Source organism: Phyllobates terribilis, unplaced genomic scaffold (genome assembly GCF_046119375.1).
Source record: "Phyllobates terribilis strain yellow unplaced genomic scaffold, ASM4611937v1 Scaffold_1__5_contigs__length_1240528914, whole genome shotgun sequence".
In the NCBI taxonomy this organism is placed as follows: Eukaryota; Metazoa; Chordata; class Amphibia; order Anura; family Dendrobatidae; genus Phyllobates; species Phyllobates terribilis.
This window is the reverse complement of record NW_027362761.1, coordinates 39,524,026-39,544,192: the sequence shown is the minus strand read 5'-3', so window position 1 is coordinate 39,544,192 and position 20,167 is coordinate 39,524,026. Positions and strand designations below refer to the sequence as shown.

Below are 20,167 nucleotides of genomic sequence, written 5' to 3'. Positions count from 1 at the left end.
CACGCTCAGTAGTGAGGCTGTGGAGTCAAGAGTCATGGAGTCGGAGTCGTGGAAATTGAGGAATCGGAGGTTTGGCTTATCGACTCCACAGCCCTGCGTGCAAGCACATACAGTACAATGAACAGACGAGCATCATGGTTTAAAAGTTACAGCTTATCATTGAACATATTTGCCTGACCTGAAAGTTTGTGGGCCGGAATATTATTCTTGGGTATATGACCCATTTTAGAGTTACTGCATGACTAGGGTCAATTTAATAAAAAGCCATATAGACCTAATGCTGGCCCATAAACATACATCAACCAAGCATATTCTCATGATGGCTGAGTAGCTGTAAAACATGGTACCATTGCCACAGGGCACCAGTGCTAACCACCAAGCCACCATTATTTCTATTATGCCTCGTTCACAACGGATTAAAATTGCACCAGTGTCAGTGCTTTGGATCCAAGTGTTGTCAGTGTAATCAGGTATGTCCATTTTTACCATCAGTGTCTGTTTCACAGATGGATAAAAAAATTACAACACTTCTCCTATCCTTTGCCATGTTAAATACGGACTGTACACAGATGCAATCCGTGTGCGGTACATGTTTTTCAAGGACCCATAGACTTGTATTAGCACTTTTCTCACGTGATACCGGAGAAAAACAAACATGTCCCCTTGAGTTTTGCATGGACAGAGTCTGTGAAAAAACAGACATGTGAATAGCATCATAATACATAATGGGTACGTGTTCTATCCGTGAAAATGAATGGATACAACACGTACGAGAAACACAGATGTCAGAATGAGGCCTTAATATGATCTTGTATTCTGCCACTTCAGCCTGAAACATGGCTCTGAACATTAAATTCTTATCAAGCAAAAACTGGTCATTTGTGATTTGTAATTTTAATGTCCACTCCGCAAACCTTTTTATTTGAAGGGTGTCCCCACTGAAAGAAAATCTATGTGGTTACCTTTCAGCAAGTGCTCAATTTCCAAATAGTATTTACAGGAAAAATGAAGTAATCTAGTTTCCCATGATCAGGCTCTGTGTGTAATACACAGATCTGCTGGGTCCTGCGGAGCAAAGTACTTATTGATGCCATTCTCTAATCTTGCTAGTAGAAAAAACAAAACAAAAACAAGTAAGGCAAAGCTTTTAAGCAAAGGCGACAAGCAAAACTCACTTTACTCTGGGCTGTAGCTCAATAGAGAACTACAGAGACTGAATCTATCAAACTGAAATGTCCTGCAAAGCTCTAATATATTTAAATATATTTTGGGACACATTTATCAATAGCGAGGAGGGGCTCTTCAAATTTGTAGAAAACTACTGACTTCTAATAAGTAAGGATTATCTAGAGCAGACTTTAAACAGTAACCGTCGTTTTAAGTTTTATTTCATAAAGCAATAGTACAAGTAAGAAATCGGCTTCTTTCCCTGCTAAAATTGGTCATCATCAAAATCCTCAATTCTGAGTTAAAATCTGTATTCAGTGAAGACAGACTTTCCCATTACATAAATAGAAAAGTCTGGGTTAACATCTGTTTTGGAAGATATCACAGATCCCATAGAAAAAGTCAGAAAAGCAGAACCAACTCTTCCAGTAATATGATTGACACCATGATGAAAACCCAAGGGACACGATTATAGTCAGCGGAGTCCATCAGGCACTGTTGGTGCTGGTCATGTGGCAGATTTGCTATCAACCCAGCCTTAACAAGCACTTGCATTGGGTAGATTAGGATACCAGCTCCTCTAAAGTATGAGAAAGCTCAGCTAGGGTATGTGATCATTGTAAGAATTTGCACTGGTCCTGCAGCAGAAACATACACGTCTCCTGCAGCCCCACATGTGAAGCAATGCTTTTCAGGCCAGAATCGTTGTCCGTAATGACCATCCGGGATAATATAAAAACCATGGTGAGGTTATTTCTCAGATTCTCCCCGATTAACGAAAATTCATAAGAACATGCCAGCCGGAAGCACCCATATCCCTTCCCCTCCTCAATAAGCTCAGCAATAAGAACTACCACCTATAAGGATAAGAAGAGCAGCAGCCTCAATCACCGATGACACAGGAAGTGGATTTCAGACCACCTCAGACTTCAACTGCCGTTGACTGATTAAGCAAAGTCAAAAGGGAAAAAAGACAAAACAAAGAACCAGCCAATACAGAAGAAATGGAGTGTGGGGACACAAGGATGTGACAAGTTTAGAGAGCCCTAGCTGTCTGCTTCATGTTGGAAAATTTAACTGGGCTAGCTTTGTTGCAGAGTTTTCTGCTACTGTTCTATTCATCAGACTGGGAGTCGAATGAGAGATCCATGCATATTGCAGAAAACCTGTTGAGATGAATTAAATGGATGGTAAATTTGCAAAACTTTCTGCAACAAACCTGAATATACCCTATAATGTCAATTTAAAAGGTCTTCTCATGATAACTACTAGCAAAGTGTGCACATTCTTCAATGTCTTCCATACATTTAAAGTGAGTGCATCACCAGAAAATGCATGTATAAAACATGGAGGATGGACAATTGTAAAGAATAGGGAAAAGCACTACAAAGGCTTTATGTACAGGCTGTGTTACCACAGAACGCATGAGCTGCGAACCTCTGGCAGTGATGCCTGCAATAGTATGGACCGCTGCAGATATCACTGCAAAAAGCTGTGGTGAGGCCGCACCACTTCACCCTTTGCCTGGTTAAGAGTGACCCTCAAATCAACATCTGCAATATAAACAAGAAAAAAAAAAAAGTTAACATACTGCAGATCTCCAACCCACAGCTCGTCAGTTTACACTGCAAATGTATTTCTTTAAATCTCATATCTTTTGTGGGCACTGTAAAACGCAGTCGTTTTTCTGCAAAATAATACGCAGCGGAACATGTGCTGCTTTTGCACTGTGGGAACTTCGTACATTCAGTTTCACTGTTACAATGGTTCATTTTGTAAATGATGGGACCTTATTTAATTCACAGATATCCACAAAGTTTCAAGTAGCATATTGGCAAATAAATCACACTGGCATTCTGGGCTCTGTTCTTTAGTTCCTAATGCAAAACAAGATAATGAACCAAATGACAGGGACAGATCCATGACATGATGGATCCCATTGATTGTAAAATAGGGAGTCATGTGCTTCAACAGGGCAACTGTCATTTTACAGGAAAACAAAACTAAGCATTGCTCAAATACAGGTATGAACCTATCATTTATCTTATGTTTTCTTGTGACACCTAGCTATTCTAATAAGTTTATTGGTCTTTAAAATGAGCTTGTTCATGCAACACCAAACTATTTTATGGGCCAGCCATGAAGAAAGAAGAGGCAGGAGAAAACATAGTAGTAGTAGTAACTTGGCTCCTAGCACTCACAATGACAAATGGCTATCAAATACTTTTTTTTTTATTTTTGTGCTTTTTTTAAAGATGTTTCAAAATGTAAGAGCGACACATAAAAGACGCAGGTTGCTGCAACCCTTGGGCCTGATGCACCTTTCACAGCAGGAAGGACAGACTGAGGAAAGAGGAGGGACTCTTATTATGACAGGGTTAGCAGGCACAGATGTGCATCTTGTTAGATATTAAGATGGCCTGTCCTCTCCTGGGCTGAGCTCCACATACAACACCCATACACCTATTCCAAGCCTTATCAGCCCCCTCCTTCGTCATGCACACCATTTACCAACAACAGTAGCAGCTGATGCCAGGGAGGGACCTCTCCACCCGACCAGGGTTCAGACCCCACATAACCTTTGCCCCATCACTCGCCATCAGGCTTCTGTGCTATACAATGAGCCTCCAGAAAAGGGGTGCATAGAGGCTGCTCCCCAGTCTGACAGCCTCCTGCCCCCTCCTCGGATATAAGGGGAAAACTTGAGTGCACTCCGCTACCGATCACTGCGGTGGCTGATAATAAGTCCCCGGACATTTGCCACCTCCCCAGACACATCTGCTGCCTTCAGCACCACCCTCCCCCCCTTTAACCGTACCCAGGCCGGACCTGGGGGGGGGGGGGGGGGGGTCACACAAGAAGCGTGAACCCGGTTTTCCTAAAGGAGGGCTGTAAATAGGTTGCGGGGAGCCAGCTGACCGCCGCCCCCTCCCCCACCTACGAGACATGTAATAATAGGATAACCGGAAGAGAAGCAACATTCACAAGTAGATGCGATCACGTAATCCCCAGCAACTTCTATCCTCATCGCAGAGCCCATACCTAGCACAGGAGAGAACGAGCACAGGCGGACATTACTTACAGATCGGGGGGGCTGCCAATAACTGGGCGATAATGAGGCTTCTCCACCCCTCCCCCACCTGTGAGGAGGAGCATCTGACTCATTAAATAAAATAATACTACAACTTTTCAATCGGAGCACAAAACAGTCACACTTCGTAAACTTTTCGGCCAATAGTCCCAGTGTCCCGACTTACAGAGTCACCAGGGCGGCTAAATGGGCCAGGCCGGCTGAGGCCTCTTTCGCCGGGTCCCAGCACACACGGATCCCCGGTAGTCCTGGCCTCTGCTCACGTTGCCAAATAATGCGCCTCTTACACATGGAGGCTCCAGCCGCCTCCTGTCGCGCATGCGCAGCCGGCTCTTTAATCTACACTACCCCAAACAGGGCGAGGGAAGCGGGGTCTTAAAGGAAACAACCGCGGTAATATTAGTGGAGTACGAGTAAGTGTGCCCGGGAAAACATGTGGGCAGAGCACAGATTGCAGGAGCAGGCTCCCTGCTCCCACCCACCGGAACAAGCCTATACAAGAAAACAAGGGACTTCTTATAATATGTAGTGATACCGAGCTCACACATAGGAAGGATGTGTATGTCATATGCCTACTTCAGTGGTTAGCAAGTGCTCCACTCCAGCAGCCAGACATAGGGCCACAGTACTGCGTGTACAACATGCTAGGGAAGTAGTACAAACCCCATCTCCGCAGACATGCATGGTGATTCAGGGCAATAAGGGACACAGCCTCTGTCCTTTACAGTTCTACAGCTCTTGGCAGTAAAATGGTTAATAATCCAACAAGGCGTTTCCACAAGGAAGTGACATCTGCTGTAATTTATAAAACTGGCCTGGCCTGTTCCAGATAATCTGGACCCAAGTTGTCTGTAAAGACATGGCAGTACAGGACCAGATCTTTCACCTTCTTGGCCAGGACACAACAAAATGAGGAGATATACTTTAGAAAAGTAGAGGTTAAAATACTTCGAAAACCTTCAGCTGACAGAGTACCATCCTTAACATTACCTATAAAAGAGGGAGCACACAGGTGTGTCCTGAAGCAGGTGAAATACTCCCCAGCTCCCCACATCTAAATGCATCCCAGCTTAGGCATTGGGAAAGGAATTCCCCTCAATGTGCTCATACAGATCCTGCTGTATCACCCATATTATTAGTAAAGTGCAAATATATCATCAGAAACCACAGAGAAGCAAGAAAGAGTTAAGCCAGTAAGTACGTATGTAAGTGACGCCTAACGTTTTTAGAATTTATAGCTGGGGAACATTCACTAGCTGCAGATATATAGGTAGATTATCTTTAACGCCCTAGAAATCTGCACCATCTTAGTAACTTCAAGTCAATGGGTTCTGTCAAACAAAGTAGGTGTTCATTAATGTGACAGAGCCAGTGCTTCCATTATTTCCATTCAGATTCTATGGCAGAGCAGCATGGAGAGAATGCAGATGTTGGCAGAATCTGAGATGAGAGACTTGTCAGGCAATTCATGCTGCTTTAACCACGAGCAGCACGAGTCAGAGACCAGCTCCTTCACTGTAGACATCTACATTTACCCCACTTAAAAAGGAGCTGGAAATAGCAACTAGTCATTGTCCCCGCTAAGCTCATCTGACAGCCCCCCCCCCCCCCCCATATTAGTGAGAGGAACCTTCTTGTTCATTGCTCTTTTTTAAACTTTGGGGGTACGGCAAAGGGGTTATTAAACTAAATGCACCAAAATTAGGTCTTAGAATTCCCACATGCCAGATATCACAGTTAAGCAGCGTTCAGAGAATAAAAAAAAAGTTTGGATGGCTCAGAGTTTGAAGCGCACCTCTATAGTAAGTTTGGTGGATTTTGCAGTTTTGTATATTAAAAAAAAAAGTGATCTTAAAGTAAGTCAACTAATAAGTGGTGTAATTTTAGGTGCCCCATTATAAGATAGGTTTTGGCAGCTCTCTTTTCTGACTCACCCATACACAGAAGCGCTAGCTCCACGTTCTGTAGGAAAGAGGAGCTGTCGGACTTGTCTGGCAGATGCTTAACTTGTCGATAACAAAAGGGTCGTCAGTCTGATAGACATTCTGGATCCTTAACACAACATAATATGAGGGGAGATTCAGGAAGCCCCCATATACATTAGACTTACGTCTGAGTCCACCAATATCGGTGGGTTCAGCCGACATTAGTCTAATGTGTATGGCTGCCTTCAGTCTAGACAATCTAAAGACAACTGATTTATCAACCAGTACAAGCCAAGGTGCTTGATTGGGTGCATTTTAAGACTCTAGTCTAAGGGGCCACATACAGAATAGACAGCTGTCAGCCAAATGATGGCGATCTCACTGCTGTAGTCGAGACACCAGGACTGGAGCAGCAGCGAGGAGCAGGACCAAGGGATGTAGAGTACATGGTGAGTTTACATTGGACATTTTACACAGCTTGGAGTCCACCTTCCCGAAAGTGGACGACAAGTCTTTAACGTCATCTGACATGGCAGGGAAATTTGATATATACTGCACACACAGAATATGGAGGTAGGTCCAAATTCATTATTTGCAGGGTTTATTTTTAAGTCACTTTAAAATGACAAATACAATAATGAATCAGGCCTAAAGTGTCAGTGCCCTTACGCTGGCGTTTTCAGATCACATGCAGGCTTTCATAGCTACGTTAAAGAAAAAAAAAAAAAAAAAAACACACGTGTGTGATATGTCAATCGTTGCCCATGTGTCCCACTACAAATATCCATCTGGGAGCTGCTATGCAAGAGTTGTCTATGTAACATTGTAATCATCCAAAAGGGTAGCATGGTAGCTCAGTGGTTAGCGAAGCAGTGCTGGGGTCCTGGGTTCAAATCCCACCAAGGACAACATCTGCAAGGAGTTTGTATGTTCTTCCCGTGTTTGCGTGGGTTTCCTCTGGGTTCTCCAGTTTCCTCCCACACTCCAAAGACATACTGATAGGGAATGTAGATTGTGAGCCCCGATGGGGACAGCGACGATAATGTATGTAAAGCGCTGCGGAATATGTTGGCGCTATATAAAAATAAAGATTATTATCCAAATGGCAGGTATGTTAGGGTGAATAAAAATGGAAATGTTGAGTCAGGGAATGTTCTCACTGGCTAAAGGAGCAGTCTACCGGAATTGAGCCAGGAGCCTTACCTATGGCAATCCATTCATTGCTGCAACAGCTTAAACATATAAAAGGTTGTCTTCTGATGATACGACCCACCCCTTTCAAGCAGATGTTCTAGAATGGACACATGCACTTCACAGATGACTAAAGAAACCTTCACTTTCCTCCATAAAGTGAAAATATTTGGTCACTTAATGCAAGTACTCCCATTTGAAAACCCTTTAGTCATATTTACACAAGGATAAGAATAAAGCATTGTACTGATCTGTATGCGTTATATTTTTAGGGGATACACCACATTCGTAACCAATGGTCTTTAGAGAAGTTGTCAAATTTACAAAGTTATGGAAAAATGCTTACCCCTTTCTAATGTAGCCCAGACCAGGTTCAACCTGAGAATTTTTTTTAGGCCTTATGCACACATCCGTGTTTAAACACAAACATACACACACATGATATTCTAATTTTGTGAGAAGCACATCTAAAAGTTTATTTCAGTTCTTCAATACAAAAAGTGAAACTCATATATAGAGTCATTACAAACAGAGTGATCTATTTCAAGTATTTCTGTTAATGTTGATGATTATGGCTTACAGCCAATAAAAACACAAAAGTCATTATCTCAGTAAATTAGAATAAGTAACAAAAAACACATGCAAAGGGTTCCTAAGCATTTAAAAAGGTCCTATAGTCTGTTTCAGTAAACTCCACAATCATGGGGAAGACTGCTGACTTGACAGATGTCCAGAAGGCAGCCATTGACACTCCACAAGGAGGGTAAGCCAAAAAAAGGTCATTGCTAAAGAAGCTGGCTGATCACAGAGTGCTGTATCCAAGCATATTAATGGAAAATTGAGTGGCAGGAAAAAGTGTGGTAGAAAAAAGGTGCACAAGCAACCGGGATAACCACAGCCTTGAAAGGATTAAGAAAAGGCCATTTAAAAATTTGGGGGAGATTCACAAGGAGTAGACTGCTGCTGGAGTCACTGCTTCAAGAGCCACCACACACAGATGTATCCAGGACATGGGCTACAAGTGTCTCATTCCTTGTGTCAAGCCACTCATGACCAATAGACAACACCAGAAGAGTCTTACCTGGGCCAAGGAGAAAAAGACCTGGACTGTTGCGCAGTGGTCCAAGGTGCTGTTTTCAGATGAAAGTAAAATTTTGCATTTCTTTTGGAAATCAAGGTCCCAGAGGAAGAGTGGAGAGGCCACAATCCAAGCTGCTTGAGGTCTAGTGTGAAGTTTCCACAATCAGTGATGGTTTGGGGAGCCATGTCATCTGCTGGTGTAGGTCCACTGTGTTTTATCTAGACCAAAGTCAGCGCAGCCGTCTACCAGGAAATTTTAGAGCACTTCATGCTTCCCTCTGCCGACAGGCTTTTTGGAGATGGAAATGTCATTCTCCAGCAGGACTTGGCACCTGTCCACACTGCCAAAAGTATCAATACCTGGTTTAAAAACAGTATCACTGTGCTTGATTGGCCAGCAAACTCACCTGACCTTAACCCCATTGAGAATCTATGGGGTATTGTCAAGAGGAAGATGAAAGACACCAGACCCAACAATGCAGACGAGCAGAACGCTGCTATCAAAGCAACCTGGGCTTCCATAACACCTCAGCAGTGCCACAGGTTGATTTACTGCATCAATGTGGCGTGGCATGGAGGCATTGATGCAAAAGGAGCCCCAACCAAGTATTGAGTGCATTTACTGAGCATACATTTCAGTAGGCCAACATTTCGGATTTTAAAAACATTTTTCAAGCTGTTCTAAAGTATTCTAATTTACTGAGATAATGACATTTGTGTTTTCATTGGCTGTAAGCCATAATCATTAACAGAAATAAACACTTGAAATAGATCACTCTGTTTGTAATGACTCTATATAATATGAGTTTCACTTTTTGTATTGAAGAACTGAATTAAATGAACTTTTTGATGATATTCTAATTTAGTGAGAAGGACCTGTACATGAAAAAACAGTACAGGGTTCATTAGTGTTTTGGATCATTGAGTTATCCATGTATGGTCCGTGAGTCCATTTTTACCGTCAGTGTGTAATCAGTGATTTCACGAATGACTAAAGAAATTACAAAGCTTCTCCTATCATTGGCAATGTTAAACATGTACAGCACACAGATGGTATAGTGATGCTATCTGCATGCTGTACGTGTTTTTCATGGACCCATAGACTTGTATTGGCACTTTTCATCCATAATTCCAGAAAAAAAAACGGACATGTCCCCATGAGTTTTGCAAGTGCAACACAGACGTCTGAATGAGGCCTAAAGCCATTTTGTCTTTCTATACACTTTTTTCCTATTGTAACACCTACAAGAAAAAACGCCAGGAAAGATACAATAAGGCTGTGTGCCCACGTAGCGTTTTTCAAGCGTTTATGCTGCGGAATTTCCGCAGCATAAACGCTTGTGAAACGCTAGGTAATCCGCACCCCATGGTCCCCAAGGGGATTCCGCATGTTCTATGCACATGCTGCGGATTTTTCCGCAGCGTTTATGCTACGTACAAAAATCCGCAGCATGTCATTTAATTTTGCGGAAGCGCAGCGGAACTCCCGCCATTGACTTGCATTGAGACGCATAGAAACCACGACTGTACATTTTTACAAGCGGCTTCTATGCGTCTCTATGTGCGGATGGTACCCAGTTCTGGAGGAGAGGAGACTCTCATCCAGACCTGGGTACCATTGTACCTGTAAAAAAAGAATAAAATAACAAATAAAGTTTATACTCACCTGTCCGGCGTCTTCTCTCTGAATGCCAGCAGCGCTGAAGGACCTTCGGTGACGTCACAGTCATGTGACCGCAGGCCCTTCACCGCTCTGTCTCGCGATATGCCGGCAGCCGGGAACCAGACAGGAACGAGCGCTGCTGCACACACCGGGGCCTCGGGGGTGAGTATAGCTTTATTTGTTTTCATTTTTACGGTTCACACTGTATAAATCCATGCCGTTTGCATGGATTTATACAGTGTGACCTAGTTGTCAAGCACTTTCCAAGTGATGCTATCGCCTGGAAAGCGCTTGTCAATCTGCATGCGGAAACGCATGTGAATCCGCATGTATTCTGCAGGAAAAACGCATGCACAATCTGCATGCGTTTTTTTCTGCCAGGGAGATGCAGAAATTTTCTGCTTCATTTCTGCATCGTGGGCACATAGCCTTAAAAAAACAGATCTAAAATAAAAAAAAAAAAAAAACACACCTTACTAAGATGAATAAAAACAACAACAACAACAACAACATTAAAACACTTCATATTTGTGATTTTCTAGGCTCAGATGCATTGCAGCTTTGTTTTAAGGGTATGTGTACATGACGTGTTTTATAGGCAGGTTCACGAAAAAGGCCTACAAATGAAAACACACGCCAATAAGAATGAACATATGCACAGCAATGTAAAAATAAATTGCTGTGCGTATGCTCCATCCCTTGTAATTTCTTTTCACCAATTCAGGCTCCAAAAGTCGTAGAGCAGCAAAAGAAGGGACCACTTAAGCCCCAAAACTTTAGAATTTAGCATGAGATAAATTTGTCCATCATTTATAATGGGGACTGTCAAGTTCTACTAAGACTACTTTCACACATCTGTGTGACACGTCTTAGTGCTGTCCATTTCTTTTGCTCAGATAACAGCGACAGGTAGTTTCATTGATCCATACAAACATTGGTTTTAAAAAACGGGTCAGTGTCTCTGAGCCAAGAGTCTCAGTGCATGTCCTATTCTCATCCGTTTTGCAGATCAGACTCAGACATTAAAGTCTATGATTGATCCATGAGACACAGATGACACTGAAGACATAGACCAAGATTCATGAAGACTGACGTTGCTCACGTTGGTCTTGATGAGGAGTATGCTAGAATCAGGCGCTCCTGATTCATGAAGAGGTGTATGAATGGCATGCACCTTGCCACAAATCCTACTCCAGTCCAGTAAAGTTTGTGGCGTAGTGATTGTCACCATTCATCAAGAATTTGATGGGCGGTAGTCACCACGTCCCGGTCCCATTTTGTTGAGCTGGCAAAAATGACGCAAGAATGCCAAAAGTTGCTTAATTTTACTGCAGCCTCGAGTGGCGCCATAATTACACAACTTTTCAAATCACTTCTGTCTGAATGATCCCTATAGCCAAGTTATGAAGATGAGCATTTGGTACATTTTTGAGGCTGCATAATTTTTGCACCAATTTGCAAAATTATGTAATTGCATTTGAGTGCATCTTTTATTATTTTTTTATATAAACACCATTGATTCCATGGTGCTGTACTTAAGAAGGTGTTACATACAAAATACAGATATCGCTTACAGTAAATGAACTAACAATGATAGACTGGTACAGAGGGAAGAGGACCCTGCCCTTGCGGGCCTACATTCTACATGTAATATTTTATATGCGTTATCACTTTTTTTAAACTTCCTCCTACTTAGCTTAGATAACTCTTAAGTGATTTATTTATAGATAAAATCATGTGCGAATCATATGTGTTTTTAACCTATGGATTTTCCGCATCTCATTCAAGTACATGGTGAAAATCAGCAAATAAAACACATTTAGAACAAGACTAACTGACATGTTGCAGATTACAAAAGCACATCGCAGGTCAGTTTCCACTGTGTAAAAAAACATCTCAACTCCACTGTCCAACATGAAATAGTCATACATACCTTCGGGATCTGCAGTGTTTCCATTACATATTGAAGGGTTTTTCTACTACTAAAATATTGGTGACCTATCCTTAGAATGGGTCATCAATTTAAGATTGGTTGTGACTTAAATTGTAATTAGCATAACACCCCTAAATTGTTTAGTGGCTGCTGCCGGGTACAGAAGATCACTTCCTATTCGGATCTGCTCCGAACTAATTACATGCCTAACTACATACTCTGCCAGCATCTGATTGGGGTCTGACACCTTGCCAAACTGGTCATCAATATCAAAGTGATTAAAACCCACTTTTAATGCACCCAGTTGTGTTAAATGGCTTAGAGGTGCTCTCACACATTGGCCCCTATTCAACCAGAATGGTGTCTTCATGAGGCGTGCGGGAACCAGACATTCCAGATTCATCAAGAGGCACATGCATCCAAAAAGTGGCATGTGTATCACCACAAATCTTACTTCAGTTGAATTTGACAAACGAGAATTGCTATGCCCCCGTTGCACTCCAGCTCTGCCCACTTTGTCCGAGCTGGGCGAAAATGGCATGAACGCCAAAAGTTGCAAAATTTGGTAGCCGCCTCATTCATGTTGCTCCAAACTTTTGTAACATTTCAAAACTATTTACACCAGAAGTAAGGTGTATTGGTTTTAATAAATGGTGTTCAATGTATTTGCCTTTTCTTTTTTTGGTTAAAAGCTCTTATGGCATGATTGTCCGTTTAGCAAACAGGCTATCACAAAGTCACACGAACGCTTGGAATCCAGACACAGACATCGTTGGAATGATGCTGGTACAAGAACAAGGCATTATTTTACACATGCAATTACAGTATGTAAGAAAGGGTTGTCCAAGTAGTTGACAATCCCTTTAAGTAGTGTATGGTGTTATTAGACCCCGTGATTTCTATTTTCTTCTCAAAACAGAGAATACCAAAAAAAGTATGGGTATTTTAATAACATTTTCAATATAATGTCAAAATTACTAAAAACACGTATAAACGTTTTAAACTTTTGTCTGGTTTCTCAGTCACTTTCAAAAGGGTTGTGCCAAGTTTAGAAGTGATCCTTCATTCACAAGATAGAGGATAGATTCCTTATTGTTTGGACCTCCACAAATCCCGAGACAGGACTCTGAAAAGCCTCGTCTGAATAGAGCAGAGGCCAAGCAGGCACACCTCTGCTCCATTCATTTTCAAGAAAATAGCCGAAGAAAGCCAAGCACTATGCTCTGCTAGTCTCCAGCACTTCCATTAAAAATTCATAGAACGGAGATGCACATGCTCAACCTCTACTCCATTTACATGGGATCAGTGGGGATCCCAGTCAGACCCCCACATCGCTCAAAGTTATTCCAATGGATAACTCCCATAATTGGCACAAGGAACAAGCATTTTTAATGGAGTTTTAAAACAACAAAAAGTTATCAAAGTCCTCCTGCCCCATCACATGCACGGTTCAGCTAAGCACACATATCATGCATTTGTTTTCATATGGGAAAAGAGGAATAAGCTGCTGTCAGATACATATGGCACCAGCTTGCCTCCCTTGAAAAAGGATTAGACATATCAAAATACAACAGCTTGACCCTTCCTCCCCACAAAACCCCCTTGAAGCAGATAAGAGGGGTATTCCCATTTCGGCCATTTATTGCTGAAACGGGAATATCTCGCTTTATGTGGCAGCCACAAGTGTTCTTCAACAATGGAATCAGCTAAGTGTGGATGTGCCATGGAGAGTTTAACAAAAACAACAGCACAGCCAAGCTCAGCTTTTTCCATAGTCATTACCACTGCATAGAGACACATCACATCATGGTCGAGATGGAAATATCCCCTTAAGGCTATGTGCCCACGATGCAGAAATGCTCCGGATTTTTCCTGAGCGTTTCTGCATCTCCCCTGGCAGAAAAAACGCATGCGGATTGTACATGCGTTTTCCTGCCAGGGACATGCGGATGTGAAGCGTTCTTCACATGCGGGTGTCAAGCGCTTTCCAAGCGATTTTAGCATCACTTGGAAAGTGCTTGTCAACTTGGTCGCACTATATAAATCCATGCAAACAGCATGGATTTATATAGTGTGACCGTAAAAAATGTTTAAAAAAAAAAAAATCTATACTTACTTTCCGATGGCCCCCGGCGTCTTGCTTCCCTCCGTTCTCCCTTGCCGGCAGATCGCGGTACACTGAAGGACCTGCCGATGTCAGCATCGCGTGACCCATCACATGACTATGACGTCAGCGCAGGTCCTCCAGTCCATCGTGATCTGCCAGCAAGCTGAGACAAGGAGACCGAGGGCCATCAGAAGGTAACTATAACATTTATTTTTTATTTTATTTTTTACAGGTACTATGGTACCCGGGTTGTCAAGCGCTTTCCAAGCGATTTTAGCATCACTTAGAAAGTGCTTGACAACTTGGTCACACTATATAAATCCATGCAAACGGCATGGATTTATATAGTGTGACCCGAGAGAATGTCAAAAAATAAAAAAATAAATCTATACTTACCTACCGATGGCCCCCGTTGTCTTGCTTCACCGTCCCAGCTGCCGGTAGATCGCGTACACTGAAGGACCTACCGTCACATAACTATGACGTCAGCACAGGTCCTCCAGTCCATCGCGAACTGCCGGCATGAGAGGAACAGCGCATCGGGGGCCGCCAGAAGGTAAGTATATATTTATTTTTGATTTTATTCTTTTTTTACAGTTTTCTATGGTACCCAGGTCAGTAGGAGAGTCTCCTCTCCTCTAGACCTGGGTACCATCCGCACATTGGAACGCATGGAATGCGCATCTACATATACAGTGATGTGGAATCCATGCGGTCTAATGCAAGTCAATGGCAGCGAAAACGCAGCGCTTCCGCAAAATAATTGGTAATGCTGCGTTTTTTTCCGCAAACATAATCCGCAGCGGAAATTTCCGCATCATGTGCACAGCACATGCGGATTACCATTGGGGAACATGGCAGACCTTCTACCATGCATTTTTTAAGCGTTTCTGCCGCTGCGGAAACGCTTAAAAGACGCGTCGTGGGCACACAGCCTAAAGGGAATCTGTCACCAGGTTTCTGAGAAAAGGATGATGTATAGACAGTGACCATGATTCCAGCGATGTGTAATTTACTGGGATGCTTGATGTAATCTTGATAATCTCATGCTGATAAAACAGTGATGTTATCACTAAAAGACTAGCAAGCCTACTGCCATGTAGTCCTCCATATTCATGACTCTGAATAACCTCGCCTCTACCACCGAATGGCAGCTTTTTGCCTATGCAGTATGCACAAAAAGCTGTCAATTAATGCTGCACAGAGCTCAGCATTCAGGGACCTGCTAGATCTGCAGCAGATAATACAGTGATTGTATCAAATCTACAGTAACAGATTGGGTAGCAAAATCGCTTTAACACTCCTCTTTATGGCTTCATTTACATAGAAAACCAAACAACTATCACAGCAATAGAAGGGTTAGAAATAAAAAAATAAATAAATAAATAAAAATAACACTTTACTATATATGGCTCAAGCACACAGACATATACAGTTCTGTAATACTGTTACCTACATATGGTGCTTTGCAGGGCCGGCGTCAGCACCCGGGCAAGTGCCGGGGCCCTGAGCAGACGGGGGGGTCCACTCACCGTTGGGCACCCTGGCACACTATGGGACCCGTGAGCCGGCGTCAGCGCCCTCCTTCCGCCGCTTGCTCAGAGCCCCGGCAGCACAATACTTACATCTCCCAGTGCCTCCGCAGCAGCTCCGGTCTCTTCCGCAGCTGCTGCACTGTGACTTCTCAGGTCAGAGGGTGCGGTGACGTCTTTACACCACGCTCTCTCCTGAGCCGTCACAGGCAGCGCAGAGCAGGAAGACGGCAGCGCAGGTGAGGGTTCCGGAGCAGCAACAGCAGTTGAGAAGTGAGGGGAGTATTTGATTTTTTCATATATGTATGGAGGCATGGGGCATTATATGGTGGGAGCGTTCTATGGGGACCAGTATCCTGCATGGAGCGTTTTATGGGGACCAGTATCCTGCATGGAGGACTATACTGTCCGGTCTGCACTGTGCGCTATGAGGATTTGCCGGTTTCTGAGCTACTGTATAATTTACAATAGATATCACTCATGTAATGTAAGAAGTGGAATGTTTGTCATTGTACTATAATATAAATATATATATTTCTCTGCCGTATTTTTGCATCATGAATCGTGGTATGTGAAAAAGGGGCCCACAAAAACCTGGAGCCGGCCCTGTTGCTTTGGCACAACATATACCAATGTACTGTGTCGCTGTTAGGTGGCACATTTTCCTCTATAAGACAGCATTGTTACCATTTTTTTTCTCATATTCATATTAAACTCTAACTTAATATACACAGAGGTGTACAGTAAGGGCAGACCGTGTCTACATTGCTGTGTGAAATAAAGTCAATTTTTTATTAACACTACAAGGAAATGTACTTTTAATGGTTTGGAAACTACAAGATACGCTGATTTTCAAAGTCTTATGAAAATATGACAGATGGAGCATGCGAAGGTGCAAGAAAAAAAAATGCAGTAAGTCCTAAAAACATAGTAGCAAGATGGCAACGTTTTATGAAGTAGATAAAAAACAGCCGCTTGTTTGACCAAATGATACTTACCAAGACATCCGAAGCCTTACCAAATACAATGGCATCATGACACACACATTAATGGACATAGCAGGTATTATTGACAGCACTTTTTGTTCACCTTTTGACTTTTCCAGAGGAATCTAACCTGGGACAACATTATATTTTGCCTTCTTGTCTGAAAATGGTATGTGCTAGCATAAATTCTCTCAGTGCATAATATAAACACACTACATCAGTGCATAATATAAACACACTACATATATTTAGGGATAATGTGAAACCTCTGAAAAGTGCTCTATTGTTTACCATTAGACATAAACTTAATGGACATGTACTAAATGGTTCTAGTTACTGTGAGCTAAAATAGTCATTCAGGATAAAATGATGGGCATTGTAATATGCCATAAAGTGATGGGCAGATGTTGAAGGAGCACAATGCTTCAGTCTCAGCTTATAAAGGGGTCAAGCAGAAGCAGCAGGGCTAGACCGGAAGTATGGTACATCTCTCCTGCCAGGGAACATCCTCTGTGACTGTACTGAAGCCACCTAGCTGTACAGTAAGCACATTAACCCTTCTGACAGACGTCACTGGCTGCAGCCATTTTCTAAGGATCCGGCAGTGCCAACCCCCATTTACAGCTACCCTGCCAATTAGTGGAGAGCAGCATTTACCTTGCCACGGAGCTGTTCTAAGGCTGGAGACAAGTGCTGCATTCTGAAGGAAGTTTTTACATAACCCTGATCACACTTAGGGTTTATGTGAGGATATTCGCAAACAAATAGACTCATTCATGGGGTCTTTTTGAGGTCAGGGAAGGATGAGCTCACAGATCACAATAGAACTAGGTGAATAAAGACTGTGCTGGACAGAGGGATTTGGGGCTCTATTGATCTCCACTATTTAACATACTTAAAGAAAGCCTTGCAGAAGGGGCAGACCACCCCAGAAAAGGTCTGCAGGAGGTATAGCGCAAGCGCACTCACACATGCAAGCTGTCCCACTATCAGACTAGAGTGCAAGCTCTTCGCCCAGTGCCCCCTGAGCTCCCCCACCATTAGAGTGCAAGCTCTTCACCCAGTGCCACCCCCTCCCCCGAGTTCCCGCACCATTAGAGTGCAAGCTCTTCACCCAGTGCCCCCCGATCTCCCCCACCATTAGAGTGCAAGCTCTTCTCTTCACCCAGTGCCCCCGCGCATCCCCACCATTAGAGTGCAAGCTCTTCACCCAGTGCCCCCGCGCATCCCCACCATTAGAGTGCAAGCTCTTCACCCAGTGCCCCCCCCAGCTTCCCCACCATTAGAGTGCAAGCTCTTCACCCAGTGCCCCCCCCAGGTTCCCCATTAGAGTGCAAGCTCTTCACCCAGTGCCCCCCCCAGCTTCCCCATTAGAGTGCAAGCTCTTCACCCAGTGCCCCCCCCAGCTTCCCCATTAGAGTGCAAGCTCTTCACCCAGTGCCCCCCCCAGCTTCCCCATTAGAGTGCAAGCTCTTCACCCAGTGCCCCCCCCCAGCTTCCCCACCATTAGAGTGCAAGCTCTTCACCCAGTGCCCCCCCCCAGCTTCCCCACCATTAGAGTGCAAGCTCTTCACCCAGTGCCCCCCCCCAGCTTCCCCACCATTAGAGTGCAAGCTCTTCACCCAGTGCCCCCCCCCAGCTTCCCCACCATTAGAGTGCAAGCTCTTCACCCAGTGCCCCCCGAGCTCTCCCACCATTAGAGTGCAAGCTCTTCACCCAGTGCCCCCCGAGCTCTCCCACCATTAGAGTGCAAGCTCTTCACCCAGTGCCCCCGAGCTCTCCCACCATTAGAGTGCAAGCTCTTCACCCAGTGCCCCCCGAGCTCTCCCACCATTAGAGTGCAAGCTCTTCACCCAGTGCCCCCCGAGCTCTCCCACCATTAGAGTGCAAGCTCTTCACCCAGTGCCCCCCGAGCTCTCCCACCATTAGAGTGCAAGCTCTTCACCCAGTGCCCCCCGAGCTCTCCCACCATTAGAGTGCAAGCTCTTCACCCAGTGCCCCCCGAGCTCTCCCACCATTAGAGTGCAAGCTCTTCACCCAGTGCCCCCCGAGCTCTCCCACCATTAGAGTGCAAGCTCTTCACCCAGTGCCCCCCGAGCTCTCCCACCATTAGAGTGCAAGCTCTTCACCCAGTGCCCCCCGAGCTCTCCCACCATTAGAGTGCAAGCTCTTCACCCAGTGCCCCCCGAGCTCTCCCACCATTAGAGTGCAAGCTCTTCACCCAGTGCCCCCCGAGCTCTCCCACCATTAGAGTGCAAGCTCTTCACCCAGTGCCCCCCGAGCTCTCCCACCATTAGAGTGCAAGCTCTTCACCCAGTGCCCCCCGAGCTCTCCCACCATTAGAGTGCAAGCTCTTCACCCAGTGCCCCCCGAGCTCTCCCACCATTAGAGTGCAAGCTCTTCACCCAGTGCCCCCCGAGCTCTCCCATTAGACTGTGTCAAGGTGAGATATATAAAAGCTGTGAAAAGAAAGAAAATTTGCTACAATACTATTACGAATCTAAGTAAAGACATGGCCCCCGTCCCGTAAAGTGCAAGACAGCCGGGGCGCTGGGGACGTAAAGTCCCGGGAGTTCACCCCTAACATCGCGGGTGTCCAGCCCTGAACTACGGTGGCGAGCACAGCGTGTGCCCATAGATCCCGCATCCAATGTCCGTGCACACAGGCCGGCTCCACACACAACGTACGGGCCACGGCCCCATAACCCTTCCGAGGCCAGCGCTCACCTCAGCAGGGGGACCTGGCTCCTCCCCCGAGTCCGGCCGCATGAAGGACTCCGTGATTGTGCCCGGGGTCGACTGGGCCACAAAAGCCTGGACGTCCACGGTACTTTAGAACGCCGTATCTTCAAACGTTAACTTCCAGTAGCAGGAAACAAGCACTCCGGCTAGCCGAAATTACCGCTTTAAAGCCGGCTTCACGGTTGCTAGGCAGAAAACTGCACCGGCGCCACGCTTCCGTGTAGCTGCTCCGTGACTGACAGAGAAGAGGACCAACCACACTAAGCTGGAGGAATGTGAAAGCATGGAGCTACCACACTGAGAGCAGGAGCTGTTTCGGGGGCGGAGCGTGCGCAGTCAGCATGGCGGAGCGTCAGCATTGTATCACAAGCAAATTAGAATATTCGTCTCTCTACAACCTCGGTGACGACACGACTAAGCCCCGCCCCACCAGAACGCTCCATTCCTGAGCTGTAGCACCATTCATTGGGAGGAGCCACAACGGCACTCATGTGCTTCCCAATTAGAAAAATTCCAGTGCACCGTTCTGAGCCAATGAAAAAGAGGCATGGGCGGTGACGTCACGGTCTGGTGGGAGGAGAAGAGGCGGCTGTTAGTCTTAAAAAAAAAAAAAAAAAAACGCCTTTCCCGCCCTTTTCGTGACGTTCGATTCAACTTGGCGGTGGTGGCAGAGGGATTCTTAAAGTGGCAAACAAGGGGTGTCCCATAATGCACCCTGAGAGGCTGTGACGTGTTAGGGTGATGCCGGCC

General features: G+C 44.7%; 1 protein-coding gene across 6 annotated transcripts in view; it reads right to left on the bottom strand.

Annotated features, from left to right (window-relative positions):
• GATAD2A (GATA zinc finger domain containing 2A) overlaps positions 1 to 19,712 on the bottom strand; it is an 81,455-nt gene extending 61,743 nt beyond the window's left edge. For 2 of the 6 annotated variants that reach the window (XM_073661052.1, XM_073661053.1), the window contains exon 1: positions 19,403 to 19,712. In XM_073661052.1, the coding sequence (XP_073517153.1) occupies positions 19,403 to 19,444 (42 nt within the window). In that variant the 5' untranslated portion in view covers positions 19,445 to 19,712. Of the gene's footprint in view, positions 1 to 4,249; positions 4,328 to 4,424; positions 4,719 to 4,921; positions 5,039 to 19,402 lie in introns of those variants that run through there. The other 4 variants (XM_073661058.1, XM_073661054.1, XM_073661055.1 and 1 more) reach the window with 4 other exon arrangements.
• Positions 19,713 to 20,167: the final 455 nt, after the last annotated feature.